General features: G+C 55.1%; 1 protein-coding gene across 1 annotated transcript; it reads left to right on the forward strand.

The window, feature by feature from the left end:
- The first annotated feature begins 12,118 nt into the window (after positions 1 to 12,118).
- WSCD2 (WSC domain containing 2) lies at positions 12,119 to 23,326 on the forward strand. The gene is made up of 8 exons (XM_051634094.1): positions 12,119 to 12,824; positions 15,298 to 15,412; positions 16,437 to 16,621; positions 17,230 to 17,351; positions 17,759 to 17,933; positions 18,048 to 18,212; positions 18,554 to 18,754; positions 21,096 to 23,326. Exons 1-8 carry the CDS (start codon positions 12,449 to 12,451, stop codon positions 21,446 to 21,448), a joined length of 1,692 nt encoding a protein of 563 aa, XP_051490054.1. The 5' UTR covers positions 12,119 to 12,448; the 3' UTR covers positions 21,449 to 23,326.
- The last annotated feature ends 1,309 nt before the right edge of the window (positions 23,327 to 24,635 follow it).

Genomic DNA, 24,635 nt, shown 5'->3' on the forward strand with positions numbered 1-24,635 from the left:
TGCACTTCTTTTCCCTTCAATCTCTTAATCCTCTTCTTTCCAGCTTTAATCCACATGGTTGCCTCTTTCTTGCTTGGGTTTTTTTTATTAATTTCCCCCACTCTAAATAATCACAAAACTGATGCCAAGATGCCAGAGGCCTGTGTCCATCCTGCTGAGTGGCTGCAGAAGCCTGTCTCAGCATTACAACATCCTCTTTCCTTTTTTTTCCCCCCCTCCTTTTACCCTAAGATGACCCCTTTGCTTTGCATTTCTTGAATCTGCAGGCAGCAGGGCTTGGGCAGCCATTCATGCCTGTGCTGGAAGAGCAGGTCCCTCCTGGAGGGCTCTCATCACCTTTGCTGGCATCCTAATGAGTTAATTAAGAAAAATCAGGGTAAGAGAGTTGTGAGTCCTCAGGGGGTGGTGACTGAGAGATGCAGTCTCTCCGGAGAGATGTTCATGTTGATCCCAGGGGATCATGCCCAGGCAGCTGCTTCTTATGCCCAGGGGAGATGCCAGCATGGGGGAGGAGCCCAGAGCATGTTGTGGGGGTGGTTCAGAGCAGGTGGGCTCTGTGGTGCTCAGCTCTTCATGTGAAGAAGCTAGCAGAGCAGCTTTGCAGTATCCCTCTTCCCCAAAAGGCTTGGCCCATCCTTTCCAGAGCCTGGGATGGTGCTGGAGATGTGAGCAACGCTTGAGGTGCTGTGTCTCACACACCCCCACTGCCTCCCACCCCCTGTGCACCCCCCAACTTGTCCCTTCAGGGAATTAAAAGCCACCGGGGCAGCCCTGCCTTACCCTCATTTCAGCGACTCCATTTTGCTCCTGCAAAATGTAAATGAAAAGGCAGAGGAGGAAAGGCATCTGCATTGCCAGCAGAAGCTCATTAATTTGCAGCATTCATTATTTCTGGCCTCTCTCCCTTTCTCACCCTGCATTGCTCAGGTTGGGCAAAGCAGAGACAAGCACCGAGTGCAGGAGAGTTGGTGAGTATTGACTTTCCATCAGCTGCTCCCTGATAAGCTCCCCTCCTGCTGCTGCCATGGAATGCTGGGGACCAGGGAGAGAGAAATCCCTTCCAACTGCACCCTCTCTCCCCTCAGCTAAAAATTTTGCTGCAAGAAGTCAACATATCACAAAAGGACCCAAACTTGGCTTCAAAACCAAGCTAGTTTTATTCCATCCTGGCTGGGTTAGTGGCACAGAGCAAGAAAGCAGCAAGTGCCCCATTTTAATTGGAGGTTCTGACCTTTATGCTTAGGATCTTTTCAGACATTCTGTTCACAGCTTTATTTTTTTTGTGCTGGCACTTCATAATCCTCCAAATGAGATTTATGGAGTCTTTTTTACTATTATAATTCACCACATCCCCCCCTTTTTTTTTCCCCTGCTGACAAGCTCTCCTGGGCAAACAAGTTTCTGAAAAGACCCATGGATGAGGGCTGCTGCCTTGGTGGGGGGGAGGGAATGGCCTCCCCTATGTCCCCACTGCAGTGGGGACCTTGTGTGTACCCCAAGCCCTTACACCATGAAAGTCACCCTGGTGCCAGGGCATGGAACACCACAGGCTCTGCTCCCCTGGATAAGACTGTCTGTGGAAACTGCCACAGTCCCTTTTGGCTCAAAACCTGATCTCCCTGACGTAGGTATTTATTTGGTGACATAAGTAGTCAGGGAACAATTAAGGCCAATGTCAAAAGTCCCTGGGCAATAACCTCCAGGCCTTTGGTGTGAAAAACACCCTTAAACTGAATCCTTCTGGTGCAGCATCACTGGGAGCAGCTAATGCTCCTAAGCATGATTTGGAGTTGCTTTGGTTCCATCCTGGTCAATGAGAAAAATCTGATGTCTCAGGATGATCCCTGATGGCTCTTGGGTCAAGCCCAGAAAGAGCAAAATGAAAGTTGTTGAACATTATTTTTGCTAGTGCTTATTTTACACCAGTGACTCTCAGTTTTCCTTTGCACCCAACAAAATGGCTGTTGAGCAGCTGACCTGTCAGAATGGGCCACATCCTTATTCCTCTGGCCTGGGCCTGCTTCAAAAACCCCCAGGTGTGTGTTGGCCCCTTCCCTCACCTGCCTGTGCCACCCTCTGTGCATGTATGTGTCCCCTGTCCCCCCCATGCCCCCCCCCGGGCATATCCCAGCCCCTTGATCCCCAAGGGGCAGAAGCCAATGAGGTATTTGCAGCAAACTTTGTGGCAGTGGATGCTGGTCCGTGGGGCAGGCAGTGTGCATCCCACCAGGAGACCTGCAATTGTGAGCACCTGGATGAGGAGCTGCGGGGAGGACGGCCCTGGCTTTCTGCAAGACAGAATTGAAGGTTTTGTGGGGGGGATAATGGGATTGTTTGGAAGCAGGGAAAGCCCTCGGGGGGTGGGATCCATCGTGCCGGGGTGGGGGGCTACCTGACTTGTGCTGCTGTCCCCAGCTGGTGGCAGGTCTCACCACCACCACCACCCTCCCCCAGCTGCCCCCAGCCTTGGCTGGAGGGAGGATGCATTACTGGGGCATTTGCACGGCCAAACCCGAGAAACCTTCTACCGGGAGGATAAAAATAGTACGAACAGCTCTTCAGCCCCCAGCCTGGAGCTGAGGCAGCGCTCGCCAGCCTGGTTTCCTATGGAAACGAGCCGCCGCGGTCCCTGCGCCTGCCTGGGGCAGCCTCGGGTGCTTCCCTCGCGCACGGGTGCTCCCGCACCCGGCACAGACCCAGCTGAGCCCGCGGTTTCCTTCGCAGGGACAGCGGCAGGATCCATCCCTGCTGCTTTCCCGAACCTCCCTGCCGCGGGAGCGGGGGCTGCCAGCGGGATGGAGGGATGCAGGGACGCACCAACCCCAGAAAATCGCAGCGCGTTGCTCAGGGTCCCCCCGCTCCCCCTGGGGCCGAAGCCGGGCGCATCGCACCGAAAAATACCCCCCTCCGTGCCCCTGTCCGCAGCAAAGGTGCTCGAGGGAGAGGGGTCCCTGGGCACTTCGTCAGGTCTAGGCAGGGGGATTTTCTCCGGATCCGTTTTTGATTCTCTCGCGGTGACGCGGGGCTCGGGGGGGCTGCCTGGCGCGCCGGGGAGGGGGCAGCGGGAACCCTGCCGTGGGGGCAGCGCCGGGCAGGGGACGGGGGCTTCCCGTGGCCACCAGCACAGCCTCAACATCGCCCCTCGTGCTTAAAGTTGCCGAATAAAGGGGAGGGGGGCAGAAAAAATAATAATAAAAAAAATCCCCTCCCACCTTAACCTCTTTGTAATCGCAATTTTTCCTACTCCCAGAGTCGGGAAGTTCTCAATTTTTCATTGATCTGACACAAATCTACGTGTTTTTTTCCCCCCCCCCCACCTCGTTATGTTTCTTCCCTTGCTAGCTCAATAATTGGATGGAATTGAGTGTGGAGGGGCTTGGGGCAGTGCTGGGGCTGGATCCCCGGGGGGTTCCAGCAACACCCTCAGCGTCCTTTGCTCTTGAGGGCCCCGGGGCCGAGGTGGGGGGAAGAGGGGAGGGAACTGCGTTCCGTCCCCGGGCTCCTTGCCGAACAAGGTGGGGGGGGAAGGAAAAATAATTACCAAATCAAGCGATGGAGGGCGGAGCGGCGGGAGGGAAGGGGTTAAGCAGCGCTGCAGGCCGGCGGGGGGGGAGCGGAGCCGCAGCGGAGCTGGATGGAGCCGTTAAGTACCGGAGCCCGGCAGCGGCTCCGGGCAGAACCGAGCGGCAGAACCGAGCGGCGGCCGCCGGGCCCGGTCCCTCCCGTGGCCGCGGGAAGCTGAGCCCCGGCGGGGCAGGGCCGGTGGTACCGGTACGACGGGGTCGAGGGAGGTCAGGCCGCAGTGAGAGACCACCTCGGCGGCCCCTCCGTGAGCTCCCGGGGGCGGCCGGTGCATGGAGCGGCGGCGGCGACCGGGCCGGCCTGGGAGAGCGCCCGGAACGGGTAGGAAGCGGTGCGGGGGAAGGGATGCGGGGGAAGGGATGAGGGGGTGGTCGGGGGGCTCCGCCGCGAAGTTGGGCTGCGGGGAGGAGGGGAAACCGTGTTAAAAACGGGGGTAAAGGGGGAAAAAAATGACAAAAAAGGAAAAGCGCAACACACCGCGGGGGGAGCGGCGGGACCCCCCGAGCCCCCCGCGGCGGGAAGACTTCTTAGCCCCGGGGAGCGGGGAACCGCCAGCCCCTGGGCCGAAGGACCCCCCCGAGGAGGAGGGATCCCCCCGCCCAGCCCCCAGCGAAGGGGCTTCCCCCGAGCCCCCCAGGGTTGAGGAACCCCGGCGACGGGCACCGAGCGGGGGCTGAGGGGGCCGGGTCGGTGGGGATGTGCGTGGGAAGATGCGGAGCAGCTGGGGCGGGTGAGGAGCTCGGCGGCCGCAGAGGGCTGGGGATGCTGTGGAGGTGCTGAGCTGCTCTCGGAGGGTTTCCTGCTTCGGAGGGGAGCAGGAGCCAGGCAGGGAAAAGCTCTTCTCCTCATCCGGAGACTTTGTGTAGGAACATCTCGGCAAGGGAGATGGGGAGTGACACTAATCCTCCCAAACCCACCTCCCCTCTTTGTTCTTTCCGTATCCATGCTGGCAATTTACTGGAATATTTTAATACAACCTTTTTTTAAAAAAAAAAAAAAGTGTGGAGGAGAAGCAGAGGCAGTTGGAGAGCCGTGTGAAGGTTACCTTGAACTGAGCAGAATCAACCGTTTTCTTCTGGGAAGGCAGGATTAAATAAACTTTCTCAGTGAGCTGGAGCCAGGAAGCACAACCCAGCTGTGGGAACCAAGCCCCCGGCCCCAGGATGCTCCCAGCCAGCCTGGCCCACCAGCAGCTTCCCACCCTGCTGGCTTTGGAACGTCCCCTCTCTGGGAAATTGTGCTGAGATACCCTTTGGAACAGGCTGCCCCTTCTCTGGGCTGGGGAAACTGCTGCCCTGGCTGGGTGGGAAGTGCCAGCTGGCCCTTGGGGGTCCAGCACTGCTAAGCATGAGGGGTTCCTGTGAGCTGGGGGTCATTAGCAGTTATGATTGTTGTTATTGTTATTTATTGCTGGTGTACAGGCCTGGTGGGGAGTGCTGTGCAGCTAGGAGGAAACCCCCATGGGGTTTTGCTCAGTTTTTTGATTCATTTCCCAGAGCCCCACACCCAAGGAGATGATGGGTGCTTGGGTCCAGCATGGCTCCCCCCTGCCCACCCTCCCAGCTTTAGGGTCCCCAATACAGGGAGTTCCCCACCTCTGTTTTTCCTTTCCCAGAGCAGAAAGCCTCATCCCAGAGGATCTTTTCCCCAGCCTGTGATGCCACCAGCCCCCCAGTGCCTTTGCTCTCTCCCTGCCAGAGACTCTCACCTCAGCCACCAGGACAGGGTTACCCCATCCCTGGCTTCCAGCTCCACTGCACTCTGAGGTCTCCTTGGCCAATATTTCCTTTCCATGCTCACTGCAGCCTCATGCTGGAGCCCAGCCTCTGCTGGGCACTGTGTCCTCAGCACCCCCTGCCCTGCAGGCTCCTCTCCCAAGTCACACTTCCCAGGGCTGAGGCAGGATTCCCTTCTCCCAACTTCTTCCCTTTAGGGATTCAGCCTCTCCATGTGTTTAGGATCTCTCCCAACACAGTGCCTGCTGGCCAGCAGATCTCAGGAAAATATTTGCTTTTTCTAACCTCCCATCCCCTTGGGACTACCAGTTCCTTGGTCACCTTGCAGGGACCTGGCTCTGCTCTGGGTCAGAAATCTCTGGGCTTTGGTACCTCCATTGGAACGTGCTGGTCCCCTATGCAGCCTGGAGCTGGAGGAGGAGCATGGGTCCCCTCAGTGAGGAATGAGATGTCCCCCCTGCTGCAAGATCTGTCCCCCATGCTGAGCTAAGATCAGGGTAATCCTGGTCCCTCCAGAATTCGTGGCAAAGGCAGATCTCTTCCCAAATTTGGCCTCCAGTTCCCAAGAGCAGCTGGATGCGATGCTGCTGGGTCTGCAGGGAGAGAAAGACTTAAGCCCTCCCACCTTCCCCCCAGGAGAGGAGGCTTTAAACCAAGAAATAATCCTTCTCACTATATACATTTCAATAGGCAGCAGCAGGCATTGTCTGCTGCTTGAAAAGCTGTTTTTTCCTAATTGCCCCAGTGCTTCTTATAATCCCAGATTACTGAGGGCTGAGCGGAGTCTCTGTGCACAGACCTGCAGGAGCTGAGCAGGGGTTTCATAGCCAAAGCCATTTCAGTTCTTCCCTGCCTGGGAGGCTCATGGGGATTAATAACAGACCAAACTCTCCTGTAGTGGGGGAAAACATCCATGGAAAATGTTTTGGTGGGGCTGAGCCACCCCCTGGGGGATGTGTGTGTCACACCTCCTAGCTGATGCCCCCTGTGCATCCCATCACGGTGTCTGTGGGATTTATGATGCTATAGGTACCACCAGGGGGTGGTCTTGGAGAAGATGCTGGTGGGATGTGTTTGGGTTTCTCCTGGGCAATCTTCCTTTGGTGCCTGGCAGCTGAGTCTGGTTCTGGTACTCAAAACTTCAGGATAAAACCTGTTGAGGTTTGGCTGCAGGGTTTGTTCCTCTAAGCATAGGAGAGCAAAACCAGTAGTCTTGTGGAATTTCTCTGGAATAAGGAGCCCACGGGCTCTGGATGTGTTGGTGGCTGTGGTTTGGGGTTGCTTTGCTAAGGTGGTGGGGATGGTGCTGGTGGCTGGGATGCTCATGGGGCCAGCGGGTCCCAGTGCTCTGCCTGCGCTGGGATCTGGCTACAGGAGTGGCTGAAGGCTTTAGGGACAATGAGCCCTGCCACCTCCAGAGCCACAGGAGGCTTGGCCAGCCCTGGTACCTCAAACCTCTGTGTCTCCTGGGGAGAATAGATCCTGCCTACCTCCCACCCTCCTCCTCACCCACTTGGGAGCAGCCCGCTCGTCCCCTCCAGTGCCCGGCTCAGCTCACTAAGTCTTATTGAAAACCATAACTGGATTTTGCAGACTGGGCATAAAGTACAGAGGACATAAAACGTATTAAAACTCATTAGGTTAAGCCCATTTACAGACATGCAGAGTCATCTGAATGAAGTTAAATCACCTTTTTTCACAGGGCTTAAGTGATGAAAAGGTGTCGGGAGGGGGAGCAACCCAGGAGCATCCCTAAGTGTCCTTGAGACCTCTTGGGGGGGCCCTTTCTTAAACACTGACAGAGGCCTGACACTGTTCACATCCAAATGCAGCTCCTGTTCTGGAAAACATGGAAATACCAGGGAAATAGAGTTTTCTCAGCCCTGCACGTGGGGCTGGGGCTGACGCTGGCAGCAGGGATGCTGCTCGGGGAGGGCTGCGGCAGGCGAGGGCTGTGCTGGGTTGTTCATTTCTGTGGTTGAAAACGAAGCTGGATCCTGATCATTCCTGCTCCCCAGCCCACCTGTGCGTGGCTCTCACAATGCAATTAGCCAGGGGAGCAAATGAGGGAGCTCCCTGCTCCTTCCCCAAACATGCTCTGGCCCAGCCAAAGGAAACCCAGGTCCTGGCAGGTGGGATAACCCTAATGGAGAGAGTCGGGTAAACGCACCCACTTGGGTTTGTTGCAGATTAATTAAAATAATAATAACAACGCTGTAACGTAGGGCACAGTCAACATCTCTGCTGTACTGGCTGGTTTAAACCATCCCCCTGCTTCCCTGCTATCCCCTGCCTGCTGAAATCTCCGGAACACACGGCTAGTCCCTTCTCTGCCTCCGGTGTCGTGGCGTGTGCTTTTTAGATGATTCACGGCTTAAAATATTTTTATGAGCCTCTTTCACACTTGCAAGGGGGAATTCATCTGACAAGAGGCTGGAAGGGACTTTGATGTAATTGCCTGCAGAGGAACATAGCACAGGGGGAAAAAAACAAACCCATTTCTGCTCTTGGGCCGTGGTGAAGCAAAACGCACAGGGAAGGGAGTGGAGCCCTGAAAGCTTCTTCAGGCTGCAGAGGTGGGATTACCTGGTGACCAGTGTCCTGAAAGCAAGGAGCTCTGCTTTCCCTTGCTTTCAGGGGCTGGGTATTCCTGCTGTGCCTGGGCTTGGATTTGTTTTGGGAGCACCTGATCTGCCCCATAGCAAATCCCTGGCCCCGACAGCTACAGGGTGTGAGTGGGATGAGTGTACTTGCAGTGCCAGGTAGCTCAACAGCAAATGTTGTAGCATTTAAAAATGGGGTTAAAGTTGCTTAAATAATCTTGGTTAAATAAAATAGCCCTTCTGGGATGTGCTGCAGGCCCTGGGCTTCTCTGTGTAGCATTGATCACTCACTCTCAGTGCCTTGCAATAACGTGGGGCAGGATCCAGCCTCTCATCCTGGGGTTATTTATAACTCACAGAAACAGGGCTGGTGTGCAGGGGTTTGCATCCCCTGGAGAGAACAGGGAGCACTAATAGGAGGCCAGGCAATTAGCATGGCCTCATTTCTGTGCATCTCGAGGCCTTTTATTGATGTGAATCAATTAGTCTGGGGCAGACTGGTCCCTCTGGATGAAGGGATCTACAATACCCCCCAGCATGGTGCCTCCTACCCAGCTGTGGTGCCACAGCCCTGGGCAAGTGCTGAGACCATCCATAGATCATCTCCAGAATATTAAACAATTTTTATTATTTATGTTTTTTGCCCCTAAGCTGGAAAGTCAGCTGCCTAATTTCAATCCAAACCTCTCCATTGACTCTTAGTGAGGAGGAAGATTTACAAACCCTCCAACAGGCTTGGAAACCCTGTGCAGAAAATCCACTGGCAGATGGGCAAGTCCTGCTCGGGATTTACAAATCAGGCCAATAAATCCCAAATAAGAGGTTTGACCTTTGTGTATCTTGGTGGTTTGCCTTATGGGAAGGGATTTAAAAGCTCCCCCAGGAAGGACATGCCTGGGAAGCATCTCACGGGTGAGGGAGAGGTGCTGGCGTGAGCAGTGCCCCCAGTGGGGATGGAGCAGCCAGCACTTGCTGTCACACTTGAAAGCTGCCGAGTCAGCGGTTTTTAAGCACCCTCCAGGTGCAGGGGAGGCACCAACTCCTGTCTCAGCAACGTGCAGCCAGGGAGCAGCTAACTAAATGATCTTGACGGGTTTAAGCTGGGTGAGCTGGGCTGGTGGATGCTGGAGAGGAGGTGCAGCAGAGGGCCCAGGTGTGTTCTGCTGTGACAAACGCTCGATTTTCAATGTCCCACTTTAGCTCTGTTTTATTCCCACCAGTGATGTTATTTGCATCTAATTTGCTGCTTCTGTTTTAAAGAGTGAGGAAGGGTGAAAATGCATTTTGCTGGGGCTGAAGAAGCTGGTGGCAGCTGGTGGGAGCTCGGGTTGTCAGTCTTTGCCAGGCAGCAAAGCTGAGCTCCTGCTGTGGTCAGTCCCTAGGGATGGAGGTTAAAAAATGCCAGGACCTAGGGTGCCTGGTGCTTCTGGGTGCTGGTGCTGGTGTCACTGGCTGTTAAGGTGTGAGGCTGCAGGAGCTGCTCTGTGGTGGCAGTGGTCACCTCTTGCTGGTATCCCATGGAGCTGATGGCAGGGATGGAGGGACATGGGCAGGTGAGAAAGCAGGTGGTCCCTGCACTGAAGTAGGTGGGTTTTGGGTGACAGCAGGTCCAGGGAGCATGCTGTGGACTGGATCCTTGCACACCATGCACTGTGTCCTTGCACATCTTCACCTCAGCAGAAACCTGGGGGGAAGCTGTGCTGTGCAAGGGTACCCAGCAGGGTGCAGGGCTGTGCTCTTCCCCATGGGACCCTCCAGGACAGGGCCCCTGGCACTTTGTCCTGCAGTCATTAGACTCCATCCCTCCGGATTTCAAGGCCCTATTCTTTCCCTGTCCCTCTGATAAGAAATGCTAATGATGTGGTGAAACTGGATAGTTTGGCTGCCTTCTCCTCCTAATGGAACTCTTGTGTTCGTTAATTTGCTGTTTTTAATGGGCTGATTGTTCTCCTGTGCTGGGGGAACCACGTGAGCCCCTCTGTGTTTTGCCGCGGTCAGATGTGAGGTGGTGCTTGAGGGCAGCTGAACCTCGGTGCTCAACAATTGCAGAGCCATTTGGAGACGACCCACGTGTATAATTGATCAGTGCTTCTTTCATCCCAGTCACAAGTGGGCGTGGGGATGCTCGGGGATCTCAGGGATGCTCAGGGACCTTGGAGATGCTCAGAGTTGTAGGGATGCTTGGGCTGCTCCGTGCAGCCCCCTTGGGACCCATGCCCACCTCTCCACACACTGGCTCTGCTTGGGAACTGGGGGGAAGATAAATCTTGGAAATTAATGAGTTTTTTCTTGGCTCCACAGCAATTGCAGAGCCCCCAGCCTGAGGGCAGAGCTCTCTGCTGCTGCAGAGGGAGGTGGGTTGGGTGCTCAGCTGGGCATCCTGCTGCTGGGACAAGGATCTGGGCTCCTGGCAGGAGTTTGGTGATGGAGGTTGGTGAGGAACCAGCACCCCCATCCCAGCTGCACCCGCTGCCTTCTTGTAATGGTGCAAAGTGGGAGATGCTCCTGTTTTGGCTCTGGGTGCCAAGGGGGTCTGGAGGAGCAAGGTGGGTGCACAGCCAGCCCCCAGTGTACCAAGCCTCGCCTGATACAGGGAGCACTGGTGCTGGTTTGATTTGCTGCACTTGCTGTTTATAACCAGTAGCCAGGCAGGGACCCCTGGGCTGAGTGCATTATCTCCTCCAGACAATTAGCAGAAGCATTAATGGAATATATGCAAATGTGCAGTAATTGACCTGTGACTCTGTGGTTTGTGATGGAGAAGGATGAGCTGCAGACGGTTTAATGATAGTAATTTAAGCCCCTTCTTTATATGCTGTGCTTCCTTGCCATAGCCTGGCAGGACCTTTGTCCTATGGCAAAGAAGCCTGGAATATAACGAAGGGTCTTTAATTTCTGATGTCTGTCCCACCACAGAGGTGTCTGCAGATGCAAAAGCCTGGATAGCAAGGAGTCTCCTTGCTCAGCTGCTACTCTGAGCTTACTCAGCCCTTACTCAGGCTGTGTTGGCCCCAGCGTGACTGGGGGGGAGTGGTTTGGGGCAGCCCGAGTGGCTTGTGCCATACCAGCAATCAATCCCATGCCTTCTGCCCAGCCCTGAGCTCCTCAAAAGTTCACCCAGCGGAGCCAGAGGTATCCCAATAACCACTATTGGAATGCAAATTAAAATACTGATGTATAATTCATGCCATATGTTCCACCGATATTTTTTATTTAATCAACTGAAGACAGATGGCAGGAACATAAAGGCCATTAAACTAATGGCACTTTGTCTTTCCATTTATTTTCCTCTACTTTCCTAAAATAAGATGAATCCATGACAAGCAGCACACCCAGGCACGGGGCTGGTCCTGTCCCCACTGATATGCTGGCAGGGTGTGGTGACAGTGGCATTTCCCACCGTGTAACCTGGTGTAGGTTTGTCCTGGGCAGGGCTGGAGCAAATCCTCCATAGCTGGGGGCCTTAGGGGAGAGAAATCCCACCAAAGGAAAAGCTCCTGAGGGGGCTGGAGGGGACCATCCCTTCCTGAGGATTGCCTTCCCTCCCTGTGCTGAGGGATGTCCCTGGATGTCCCTGGCTGTGGCATTCCCAGGGCAGCTCCACGTTGATCCAGGCTGGCAGGATGTGGCTGAGGATGGTCCAGGCTGGAGAACAGAGGGTTCCTCAGCCCTGATGGCTGCAAAAGCCTCCCTGGGGGCCTGAGGGGCTGAAATGCAGCCGTGGGGGTAGGTGGCAGAGCCCTGCAGGAACCACCGTGGGGTGGCCAGCTGCCTGCAGCCAGCTTCACTCCCACATGTCCCCATCCCTGTGCTGGGAGGGTAGATTGAGCTGCCCTTCTGCAGGGCTGAGAGGTGAGGAAGACCCTGGGCATCCTTCCTCCCCCTGCGGGGGGATGGGGACATCCATCCTCCTCCTGTCCTGGGCTGCTTTCCTAAGTGTGCCTTTCTCTTTGCCTTGCAGGTGGAGGTTTCTTACCCGGACAATGAGCTGAATTCCTCAGACAAAGGGTCCCAGGCAGCATTTCAGGTCCCCAGAGGCGTCCAGGGACTTTCCATTCTTTGCCTGAAAGGGCTTCGGTGCCGCTGCCACCGGAGCGATGCTGGCGAGAGCGGAAAGGCCGGCGGGAAGAGCTGCGTCAGCTCATCGGCTTTCAAATCACCTTCAAACCCTCGATTTCCTTAACATGATCCCTCCGTCAGCCCAGGCGCTGGGGCACGGCCGGGGGGCTTTGCCGGGAGGAGAATAAACCTGGGAGGGCAGTGACAGCCCGTGCCAGAGAAACCCCCGCCCCGTGTACTGCTGGGGGGGGGGGCTCAAAATCCAGCCCTGCCGCCTTCCCCAGCCCTCCTGGATTTTTCTGGGGGTCGGGCAACAGCTCTGCACAGCTTCACCCCTGCGCTTTCAGGGCAGCCCAGGAGACAACTCCAGACGGGGGTTGGGGTGTGCAGAATTCCCCTTGGAGCATCCCTGGGGCCAGAGAGCAGCTCCCCCGCGGCGCCGGCTGCCGGGGAAGGGATGAAGACGCTATGGCCAAGTTCTTGGTAAAACTCCAGCGGTATTTTCGGCGCAGACCCGTGCGTTTTTTCACGCTGCTGGCTCTCTACCTGGCAGCTGGCAGTTTGGTTTTCCTGCATTCGGGATTTTCCGGGGAAGCCACGGTGCCGGGGAGCCAGCGCGGGGCTGGGGCCGGGGAGGGGCCGGGGCTGCCCTACCTGGGGGTGATGGAGCTGAGCCGCGGCTTCAAGGCGGCGGCCACGATGCCGGAGAGGGGACGGCGACACGGGCCCTGGTTCAAAAGCACCTCCAAGGGGCCGGCGGAAAGGGGCAAAGGCGGAGACTACGGCAGCAACCGGAGCCGGGTGCTCAGGGGCAGGAGCGGCCGTGAGAAGGAGGAGGACAGAGGTAAGAGTTTGGGACAGGTGTGTCCAGGGAGGGGGGTCCCTGCTCTTGGAAAGCCTCCTGTGCTGGGGCAGTTGTCTCTGAGCTGGTTTGGTTGTGCAGTCCTGCCAGGAACACATTGCCAAGTATGTGCCCCCGGCAGATGTGTGTTTATGTATAATCCTGCTCCTGCTACCCCGGGGGTAAGATTTCCTTCCTGCATCCCTCAGGGTGCAGCACCCCGCTTTGGAGACTGCTGGTCCGGAGGATGTTCCCAGAAAGATCCTCTCCTCCCTCCCTCCCCAAGTGCTTATAATCCACTTTCCTTTTCCCGTTTTCTCTCTCCCACTTGTGCATTGTCAGGCTCTGAGCTCCTTGCTGGGATGGGCACTCTTCAGGAAGCTGGATGAGGAGATGCTGCACCCCAGCACCATCCCATCCTTCAGCTCTGCCACGGGCCAAATTCAGTTTTCATTCTTTTGGCCCTGATGAACGTTACAAACAGACTTATCCTGTGGTTGCCTGTTGAGGCAGGGGCTGCCTGGGGTGCAAGCAGGGCTGGGGTTTGGCCTCTGGAGCTGGGAGATCCCTGCCTGGCCACTGTGCTGCCGGGCAGCCCCGTTATTAATGAGCAAGGAGAAGCAGCTGTAGTAGCTCTCATTGACTTTTAAAATGTCAACTATTTATCCCAAAGGCAGCCGTTCACAGACCAAATCGCTCTGTTTGGGTGGCCAAGAACTGCCCAGCAGGGCTTTTGCATCCCAGTGGTTTTTCCTTGGCACATATGAGCACCCAGAGCTGGCAAACCCCACCCCAACACACCCTGTGTCGCCCCCTCTGCTTGGCTCTGAAGGAGCATCTCCTGCTTCTGGTGAAAGCCTTTGGTCCTTAAAGGAGTGGGATGGCAAGGAGGAGCAATCCAGGTTATTGCTCCAGCACAGCCACGGCAGCAGCCTTAAACTGGAAGAGGGGAGGTTGAGGTTATACATTAGGGAGAAATTCTTCACTAGGAGGGTGGTGAGACGCTGCAACAGGTTCCTCAGAGAAGGACCCAAACCAGCCCTGGATTCTGTGATTCTCTGATTCTGTGTCTCAGCACTCAGGGCACGAGTTGCAGCATCACCCAGTAGAGGAAGCTCAGCTGGGAACTGAAAGAGGGAGCAACTGGGGAGGTACTGGGATGCTGCCGGGCTCTTCTCTGCCTGTTGCTGCTTGCCCTCCTCTCCTGAGTCCCAGGGTTGGTAAAATCTCGGGGGTGGGGGGGGATGCAGGTCTGTGGGGAGCCTGTGGAGGTTGTTTTGCCTGAGCAATCTTGTGCTCCAAGCTGGGATTTCCTCTGGAGCTGCTCTGTGGGGCTTGGAGCAATTCCCTGAGCATCCCAGGCTGGGAGCTGCAGCAGGGAGCAGGGGGTGTGTAAGAGCAGGTGTTCCTGCTTGGAAAAAAAAACCAAACCACAAACAAAAATGGGAACCCCCAATCCCATGGAAAAATGGGGGTTTTATGAGGATTGTGGTGCTGAGCCAGGCTTGGCCCCCTGGCCCAGGTGGCTCCTGGCACATGGGTGGTTCCTCCTCTGCCCCTGGCAGGTCTGTGCTCACAGTCATCCAGGCAAGATGCACAGTCCAGGCTTGGAAGTGGGTGGAAAATGGCTCGTGGTGGTTAAGGGATATTCTCATGTGAAAGTGAGATGAAAAGGGGTTTTCCCACTGTGCCCCCATGCAGGGGGGTCTCCGGGAGCCTTTGTGAGGTGCCTGTGGCCACGTTGCTCCATTAATGTGAACTGACGTGTAGTGAGTCCTCACCAGATGGTTCATGAGCCTGAGTGTCAGTCACCAGAACCCCCCCCACGCAGCCACTCCTGTCCCCAGCCGTATGAGATGTGTCCACCCCAATTAACCTCCAGCAGTGCCACCCCTGCCCAGCCACAGCGGGGGCTGGCGGGGATGTGGGGCTTGGGCATCACTGATTTAGCTGCTTGTAGGTGGTCTGGGAATACTGCTTCCCTTTTTGAATCTCACACAGAATCATTAAATCGTTTGGGTAGGAAAAGACGTTTAAGATCATCAGGTCCAGCCTTTAACCCAGCACTGCCAGGGCCACCACTGCACCGTGTGCCTCAGCACCACATCTGCATGGCTTTTAGATACCTCCTGGGACAGTGACTCCAGAGGGAAGGGGACAGGCTATTTTACCATGTAACTCATCTCTTTTTGGAGCCACTTTGCTCAGTTTTGAGGCCTGTGGGAAGGAACAGGACAGAGAGGAGAAGCCTTGGTGCAAACCCTTCCTAACAGCAGTGGGTGTTTCTGGGCTGTACCCACCTCCCCTCCCAGGGTGTGCAGGAGAATGTTGTACCCAGAGGAGGTGTTTCTGCCACAGACAAGGAGGGCGCGTTGCTGGACATCCCTGTGTAAGGAAAAATGAAAAGAGGGGGGTGGGAATCATGGGCTCAGCCCTGGCTGGTTCTTACTCCCTGTCTCCTCTGCCCTCCCCCCAGCAAGATACATCGGCTGCTACGTGGACAACACTCGCCGGCGGGCGCTGCGCGGCGTGTCCTTCTTCGACTACAAGAAGATGACAGTCTTCCGTTGCCAGGACAACTGTGCCGAGCGGTAGGAGGAGACACCGCAGCTCCAGGGCTTCCCACACCCACCAGCCTCCCTGCCCTCCCCCTGCCCTGCCCCACCGGCTCCTCCCCACCTTCCTTTGGATTTTTATTTCATTTTATTATGTTTTATTTTATGGTAATTTTTATATTTTATGTTTTTTGTTTTATTTTTGTTTCTAATTTTAATTTTTTATTTTTATTTTTATATTGCTTATTTATTTTCTTAAATTTTTAATTATTTTAATTTTTTTTTTAATTTTTTATTTTAAATTCACTGGTGCTTTCCAGGACCCCAGTTTCCCCTGGGGATGGAAAAACATCAGAGGGGATCATGGGGTCCATCCTCACATGGGACAGCAGGGTGTAAAGGTGCTGGGGGGAGCCTTGGGTGCTTCCATCTGCCCAGGGCTGACCCCACCAAAACACCCTCCCCAGAGCTTCCCAAACTGCAGCTGGTGAGACACATGGATCCCTTGGGCAGTTTTCTCCGTTCCCTGATGGTACCTGAAGGATGTGCTCTAACCACAGCCTGTGCAGGGTGGCACCCCTGGCACTTCGACGTTTCCGAACTCCCTTGGAGCCAAAACTCACCCCTGCAGGGTCCTGCAGCACCTGGGGACACCCCTGCAAAGGGCCATCACCCAGCAGGGAGACGTCCCTGCCAAGGGCTCATCCTCCTCAAGGTGCTCATGAGATGGACTTGTCTGTGAGCCAAGCCAGCTGCTCCACACTGGGATAGGATAGAATAAGGACAGAATTAGGTTAGGATAGATTTGGGCTAGAATAAGGATAGGATATAATAGAGTAAAATAAGGATAGGATGGAATTAGAATGGGATGGAATAGAATTAGGGTAGGATAAAGTATTTGCAGTTGGAAGGGACCTAGAATGATCATCTAGTCCCACAAGGCACCCTCGGGTTGCAGCACTGGGTGTGAGCTGCTGCTGCAGCAGGGATGCTCCTGCAAAACCCACGGAGCCAGAGGGATGCCTGGGAACGTGCTGAGCCCCCATCTCCCTCTCCCCAGGGGCTACCTCTACGCAGGGCTGGAATTCGGCGCCGAGTGTTACTGTGGGCACAAGATCCAGGCGCCGAACGCCAGCGAGTCCGAGTGCAACATGGAATGCAAGGGAGAGAGGAGCAACCTCTGCGGCGGCGCCAACCGCCTCTCCGTCTACCGCCTGGAGCTGGCCCAGGAGTCCGCCCGGAGATGTGAGTTGGTGGCATGGATCTGGCTCCATCTGGAATGGGGGGACCCCCTTGTGGTGCCAGCGGGAGTGAGTCCTGGCATTCCCACGCTGAATCACAGCTCTGGAAAGGTGGTTTGGGAGTTTGTGGTGCCAGTCGGGGGAGTTTTCTCCTTTAAACCACTGGGATCCTGGTTTAGAAGGCAAGTGGAATAGGAATAGAACAGGAATAAGAATAGAATAGAATAGAATAGAATAGAATAGAATAGAATAGAATAGAACAGAACAGAACAGGATTCTTTTCTGATTGGAGCCCCCACCCTGCTCTCCTTGCTGGCTCTGTCCCTCCTGCAGCCTGAGCTGATAAAACTAAGGAGGAAAATATAAACCCAGCTTTGCTGCTGGGAATTTTGCCTTGATTTTGCACCGTAAGCAGCCGGGCGAGCATGTTGGGGATCACCTCACGGCCAGAGGTGGGGGACAGGGATGGGGACACCAGGGCACACAGACGCTCTGGCTCCTGAGCCTGGGGCACGCAGGGTGGCAGCAGCAGCATTTTTGGGGTGCAGCCCCTGCTTCTGGTGCCAGGCCAGCATGGCTCTCAGTGCTGCCGGGGCCTCTCTTCCCTTGCAGACGGCAGCGCGATCTTCCGGGGGTGCTTCCGCCGGCCAGACAACCTCTCCATCGCTTTGCCCGTCAGCCAGCTCATGCTGAACATGTCAGTGGACAAGTGTGTGGACTTCTGCACGGAGAAGGTACTGGGGGGGTGGGTGGAAAGCTTAATTATTGAAATCTTAATTGTCAGAATCACGCTTTGATGTACCCACTTCGCTCCTGCTCCCGGGGGTTTCTGCAGGAGCGTCGCAGGGTCCTGCTCTGGGCCAGGGATGCTGCAGGGGCATGTGGCCCACCAGCAGGCAGGGGCATGTGGCCCACCAGCAGGCAGGGGCAAGGCTGGCAGGGGCATTGCTGGAGGATTTGTTGATTACAACTGGATGAATTATCAGGTGGAGGAAAAGAAAGGGAGAGCTCTTCCAGAGCTGGAGGGATGCTGGAGCACCCTGTGCTGCTTAGGGGCCGGGGTGGGGAGGAGGGGTGCAGGGCAGAGGCAGGGTCTGGGTGGGGGCCGGTGCCCCCGGCTGCCCTGCACCCATCCCTGCAGGAGTACCCGCTGTCAGCCCTGGCTTGGACCTCCTGCCACTGCGGTTTCCCCACCACACTCTTCACCCTGCACGAGCGTGAGGACGAGCAGCTCTGTGCCCAGAAGTGCCCCGGGGAGGAGTTCGAGAGCTGCGGCAGCGCCGAGTTCCTCCTGGTCTACCAGACCCAAGTGCAAGGTGAGGAGGCACCGGGCTCGTCCCGCCTGCTGCCGGCACCGCCTTCCCAAGCCCTTCCTGGGAAGGAGCTTCCGTTAAAAAGTTACCATGTCCCTTGGGTGGTTCTCACTGCAGACAACCGCTGCATGGACAGGAGGTTTCTTCCCACCCGTGCCAAGCAGCTGGTGGCCCTGGCCAGCTTCCCTGGGGCTGGCAACACCTGGGCACGTCACCTGATTGAGCTGGCCACCGGCTTCTACACCGGCAGCTACTACTTCGATGGGTCCCTCTACAACAAAGGTGAGAGAAGGGTTCATTGCCAGGGGTGCACCAGTCCCACTTGGGCAGGGAGAAGGTCCTGGTGCCATCTCCATCCTTGAAAGGCTGAATTTGGCAAATCTTGAAGAACTGGGCGTTGCTGTCCATGGTGTGGGGCCTGCTTGCCCCCCTTCCTGCTGCCCCCCATTGTGTACAGGGATTTTTACACTACTAGTAATTCCACCTGGGAGAGGGCTGCAGAGTCTGCTTCCAGCCCCAGCAGCATTTATCCAACTTTGCAAGCTGATATCCCCCCCCTCAAGCCCTTTCCTTTCCCCTTGGATCATTTTGATTCCCAGGGGCGCCCACTTGCTCCGTTGCAGGGTTCAAGGGCGAGCGGGACCACTGGAGAAGTGGGAGGACCATTTGCATCAAAACCCACGAAAGTGGCCAGAAGGAGATCGAATCCTTCGACTCAGCCATCCTGCTCATCAGGAACCCCTACAAGGCTCTGATGGCCGAGTTCAACCGCAAATACGGGGGACACATCGGCTTCGCTGCTCATGCCCACTGGAAGGGCAAAGGTAGGCTGGTCCTGCTCCCATGGGATTTGGGTGGTCTCCAGCCTGGCTGGTGGAGCTTAAAGCTTGTTGTTAAAGCTCAGCAGAACCTAGGTCTAGCTCCCCATTCCTTTGGGGTTCCCACGTTGGAAGAGCATCTTCTGGGCTTCCACTTGCAGCATCCATCTAGCATGGATGAGAGCTCCTGCATGGCTGGAATGGGATGGATGGAGAAGTCAAGATGCTCTTTGTTGCTGTGTTGGGTCACAAAGGCAGCAGCAAAGAGGTGGCAGTACCTAGGGACACAAGTCCAACCTGGTGCCAATGAGGAGAGAATTAGTTGGATCAGCAGGGACCCAACTTTGCCCCTTATTTGGAGCAGCTCTTCAAGGCTAAGGGCAGCTGGCCTGAATGCTTGGCTGGGCAGAAGGAGACCAAAGAGAGGTTAAAAAAATATAGGTATCCATCAGCCTTCTGTATCCATCACCTGGTGGGCACTTGCATGGGTGTGGGGCTGCAGCATCTCCATGGCAATGCAGAGTTTGAAGCTGGATCCCAGCAGGACCACCCTGCCCACAGAAGGGTGTCAGGAGGGGATGGGAGGCAGCACCTCAGCTCTGCCTTCCCACTGCCACCCCCAGGCGTGTTGTGGAGGCTGCTTAATTAGAGCAATTTCCAAATCGCTGTTGTGGAATTGGCGTCATTGGAAAGAGTTAAAATATTTAGCTTGATTGAACATCTGCTACCCTTAATTCCAAGTTTATTTAAGGGGAGCTCTTGCTGCTGTTGCTGTTATGTGCCTGGAGTTCATTATCACCATGTGCTTGCAGCCCTGGAGACCAGCCCTGCTCTCCCCACCGCCCCACCCCCTAAAACCAGGGATGGGAAATGTCCCACTGTTCCACCAGCGGCTTGTCCCCCTGGGCAGGTCCTTGGGCTTGCATCACCCCTGCCAAGGGGGTCATGAGCTTCTCCTGAGGTGTGTTTTTGTTTGTTTTGGTTTTTTAATCCCCATCTGCTGCATCCCAAAGGACAACTGTGAATTGCAGATCCAGTGTGGAGGGGGATGCAGGACAATCCCCTCGCAGGAACCCCAGAACCTCAGGAACCTCCTGAGCTATCCCAGCCCCAAACCCCCCCACATTTGTGTCATGTGTCAGAGGAAGGGGGGCAGGCAGATGAGACCTTTCCCTCTATCCACCCCAGCACTCTCCAGTGTGACCACACATCCAAACACATCACCAAATCCTTGCTGGAGGATGTACGGGGTAATTAGCTGGTGGGTTAAAGTGATTAAAAGTGAGTAAATCAGATGGGGCCATGGGGCTCCCCTTCCTCCCCCCAGCCCTGCTCCCCAAACTATTTTCTGCTCCCAGGAACTAATTTTGGGGCAATTTTGAGGAAAAAAAAGCCATGCCCTGTCCTGGCATCAGGAGGGATTTCCCTTCCCCTCTCCCCATTCCCAGCCCTAATGGAGCCCCAGGCTCTGAACCCCCCTTTGGCTCCAGCACGTTAATTTTACACTGTCCCTGGAGTGGTTCCAAAGCAAAGTTTTATGTGCTACGATTACACAAGGTGAATTGTCTTGTGTCTGTTTAATGAAACAGAGACTGTGTTGAATGATTCTCCAGGGAATTAAGTACAATTAAGCTATTAATCAGGCCTTGGTTTTGTGGGGAGGACGGGAGGAAGAGGCAGGTACCCGGAGCTTTTATGCATCATGAGGTAGATGTACACGGCCCTGCCAGGGGAGCTGTGGCTTATTATTGATGTTTCATTATCCCTTTTATTCCCTGTTTTTTACGGCAAGATCAATTAGCCGGAAGGATAAGTGAAGGATTTCAGCCTAGGCATGTGGCCCTGGAATGTGGGATGCAGGGGATGTGAGAATCATGGAATCATTTTGGTTGGAAAAGACACTTAAGACCATCGAGTCCAAACATTCCCCCAGCCCTGCCAAGGCCACCACTGCCCCATGTCCCTCAGCACCACATCTACAGGGCTTTGAAACCCCTCCAGGGGTGGTGGCTCCACCACTGCCCTGGGCAGCCTGTGCCAGGGCCTGACACCCCTACTGGGAAGAAATAGTTCCCAATATCCAATCTGAACCTTCTCTGACACAGCTTTTCCTATCACTGCAGTTGTAGCCACTAAGAAGGTCTCCCCTCAGCCTCCTTTTCCCCAGGCTGAACACCCTCAGTTCCTTCAGCTGCTCCTCATAACACTTGTGCTCCAGACCCTTCCTTGGCTCTGTTGTCCTTCTCTGGACACGCTCCAACATCCTTCTTGCTGTCAGTGGCCCAGAACTGAGCCCAGGGTTTGAGGTGACAGCTCCATTGCTAACCATGTCCTCTGCTCCTTCCAGAGTGGCCAGAGTTTGTGGCCAACTACGCTCCGTGGTGGGCGACCCACACCCTGGACTGGCTGCGCTACGGCAAGAAGGTGCTGGTAGTTCACTTTGAGGACCTGAAGCGGGACCTGTTCGTGCAGCTGCAGCGGATGGTGGGACTGCTGGGCATCACGGCCTGCCAGGACAGGCTGCTCTGTGTCGAGGGACAGAAGGACGGCAACTTTAAGCGATCTGGCTTGAGGAAGCTGGAGTACGACCCTTACACCCCCGAGATGAGGAAGGTGATCAGTGGCTACATCAAAACGGTGGACACGGCTCTGAAGCTCCGCAATCTCTCGGGGGTCCCAGATGACTACTACCCAAGATGATGGTGATGGTGGCTGGGGGACCTGACCATGCGTGGCGAGGAAGGGCTGGGGTCTTCCCGGCCTCTGCCTACTTCCACCCAGTGGGTGGCTTTTCTTGGAATTCTCCATCTGCTGCTCTTAGCTGTTCATCAACTCCCTGCATGAGCAACCGACGCTCCCCAGCCACTGCTGAGCTTGCTTGGCCCTCGCTGGTGCGGACTCGAGCAGGATGGAACCACCCAGGGGATGAAGGTACCATCATATAGAATTAGACTGGTTTAGGTTGGAAGGGACCTTAAAGATCACCCAGTTCCAACCCCCCTGCATGGGCAGGGACACCTTCCACTAGAACCAGTTGCTCAAAGTCCTGTCCGACCTGGACATCTCCATCCCTCTCCTCTTTTGGTTGCCACAGAGCTCCTTGGCACTGCAACAAGTGATTTGTTGTAGTGGTGGGGATGTTACGTTGGTGTCACATAGGGAGCTGAGCTCCCCTTGTGGGGGGAATTCCTAACTCCTGGCATTGTGTGGGTGATGGTCCTGCAGCTCCTGGGTATGGAAATGGAGGAGAACAATGCCTCCAAATGAGGTGGCTGTGTGTATCATCCACACTGTCCCATGGCTCTGTGGGAGCTCTCCAGCAGCCTGGGGATAGAGGGGGGTCCTATGGGCATTGATGCTGTGTCAGCCCTGGGGGGGCCTGTGGCCCAGACCCAGATGGGGGGGGAAGATGCTCCAGAGAGGCGTGTTGGCCCCAGACAGAAGAGCTGATGGGACTCACCAGCTTGTCCTTGCCTCATTCCCAAAGCTCCTGAGTTAATGCAGCCCTCCCTCCACCTCAGGAGCAGTTCTACAGCCTGGACACATCGTGTCCCCTTAGCAGAGGGGAGCAAAGCTGGGGGATGAGCTTTGGGGGTCCCTCTGGCCCAACCCAGCCCCTTACTGGAGGTCCCCAGCCCTGCCCCCACCCTTGTGCTGCACAAGTAAAACCAAAGGATCTCTGGGTGCATTGGGAAGAGGCTGGACACCAACCTGGCTTTGTGCTGAGCTGCATGTGGTCCCCAGTTGTGTCCCCATCCTCTGCCACCCTCCCTGTCCTGGCTTTGGCACAAACGAGCTTCCCAACTCCTCTCATCCCCCCCCTTTGGATGTAGGTGCAGAAGCCATATATTGTATGCAGCCTTTTCTAGCATTAGGTAGTTAATGACTGGCTTTTAACTCTTGGTCGGGAGAGAAATCCATGCATGGGTTGAAGATCTAGAGCCATCCCTTGATCTAGATTCAGAGAGAGAGAAGAAAACTCCACGGAGAAAAAGGAAAATTTAAATAAAAATATATTTTTCTAAGGTGTGTGCAGAGCAGAGGTTGGGCAGGGCTGGGGGCTTCAGGTCCCTGTTTCTTTGCACGGAGGTGAGTGAATAAGTTTGTAGGGAGCAGCTGCCCTGTTTTTAACTCTTCCCTTGACAAAGAAAGGGCTGGAGGTTTTCCAGGAGCCAGCCTGGCTCTGGGAATGGAGCAGAGCCCAAGCTCCTCTGCTGGCTGCAGGGCTGCCCACCTCGGCCTGAACAAATCCTCAGGTCAATCCAGCTATTAAAGGAGAAATTTTGATGCTATCCTGCCTTCCCGTGTGTTTGTGGGGCCACCTGAGCATCCCAGCACCCCCCACCCAGCAGCTGGGCTCCCCCAGGACTGGTGAGTGATGGGTGGGCAGCTCCTCTCCCCCTGCCTTTAATCCCCTGCAGGTAATTCCTGTATCTAAACCACTGGCAGCACAACCAAAGCGGCTCCTTCCCAGGAGCTTGATGCCCTTTATCATGTACTTAAAGGCAGATTCAGGTGAGTGGGGGGAGATTTACTCCCAGCTTTATTCCCATTGCCTCCCATCCTTCCTTGGCTCTGAAGAAAGAGCAGGATCAGTGGGATTTATTCCATTTCCCTTGGCTGATTACCTGCTTATCAGGAGTTGGTGAAATGCCTTTTTTTTTTTAAATATATTTGTATAGTGTTGAGTTTACAGGGATCAAGATCCACGCCAGGTGGGATTGGTTCCGGCAGGCGAGGTTCCCTTCTGTGCCTGGCAAGTAATTAAAATCCCAAAAAGCCAATTAATCTCCAAGATAAAGCAATTAAGAGATGACAATGCATGCAGCTGTGGCTTGTAAGGGAAGGTGTGAGGAGGGGGCTTTCCCTGACCTGGGGACCCCCCACATCCTGGGGACATGGTCACCTCCACCAAACCCCTGCTGAGCCCACGGCCATAGGACAGAGGAAACTCCAGCACCATCAGCTTATCTGTATTTTTTTAAATTTACTTTTCTTTCTCCCATGGCTGTAAGGATCACAGAAGCTTTAATGCCTTTATTTCATTGCAAGCCCTTTATTTATTTATTTATTTATTTATTAAATGCCAGGGTGGGGGTTTTTTTGGTTTATTTTTTTAAAAAACCACGTGGGACTGGAGTGGAAAGAGAAGCAAACCAACCTTTCTGCATCATTTTCACATGCAAAACTGGTGACCTTTACCAGCTGCCCTGCTCAGCTGGCTTTGTGATGCCATCAGTCTGGCTGGGGGGGGAGCTGGCAGGATTTATTTTTAATTTATTTAAAAAATAAAAAAGGCAGCAAATCTTTCCCCATGACTCAGCCCTGAGCATCCCTGGGCTGGAGCAGCTGCCTCATACAGCCCTGGCTGGGGGCTGCTGGGGGGACCCTCATCCCCCCCTCCCTTCCCTGGCTTTCTGTACTAAAAATAACCTATTTTCTGTCCTCTCTCCTCCCCGGCAGCGTTTTCCTGCCTCCCTGTGTGAGGCTGCAGCCTCCTGGGCTGCCTGGGGGCCTGGGGTGTTGCTATAGCAACGGCGTCTGCACCAAAACTCCCTGAATCTCCCCCAATCCCCTCTGGGTTCTGCACTCAGTGGGTCAGTCTCTGCCAGGGAGGAGATGCTGCTGCTGCTGAAGGAGATGATGCCAGGGAGCAGTTCAAGCCTGGGGTTGGTAATGGATGCTCCTTTTGGGGTGAATTCAGGGGGTTCTGAGCAATGAGCTCAGTGATGGAAATGATGCTGAGATGGTGGGGGGCAAAGGGGGGCACCCAGAGCAGGTCAGAGGGAAGGGACTCCCTCCCTTACTAAATCACACACAAAATTCCTGCTGCTGGTTAAATGAGAGGGCAAGAACCCACCTGATAGCACAGAAGCTGCGACAGCAC

Source organism: Apus apus, chromosome 16 (genome assembly GCF_020740795.1).
Source record: "Apus apus isolate bApuApu2 chromosome 16, bApuApu2.pri.cur, whole genome shotgun sequence".
NCBI classification, from domain to species: Eukaryota; Metazoa; Chordata; class Aves; order Apodiformes; family Apodidae; genus Apus; species Apus apus.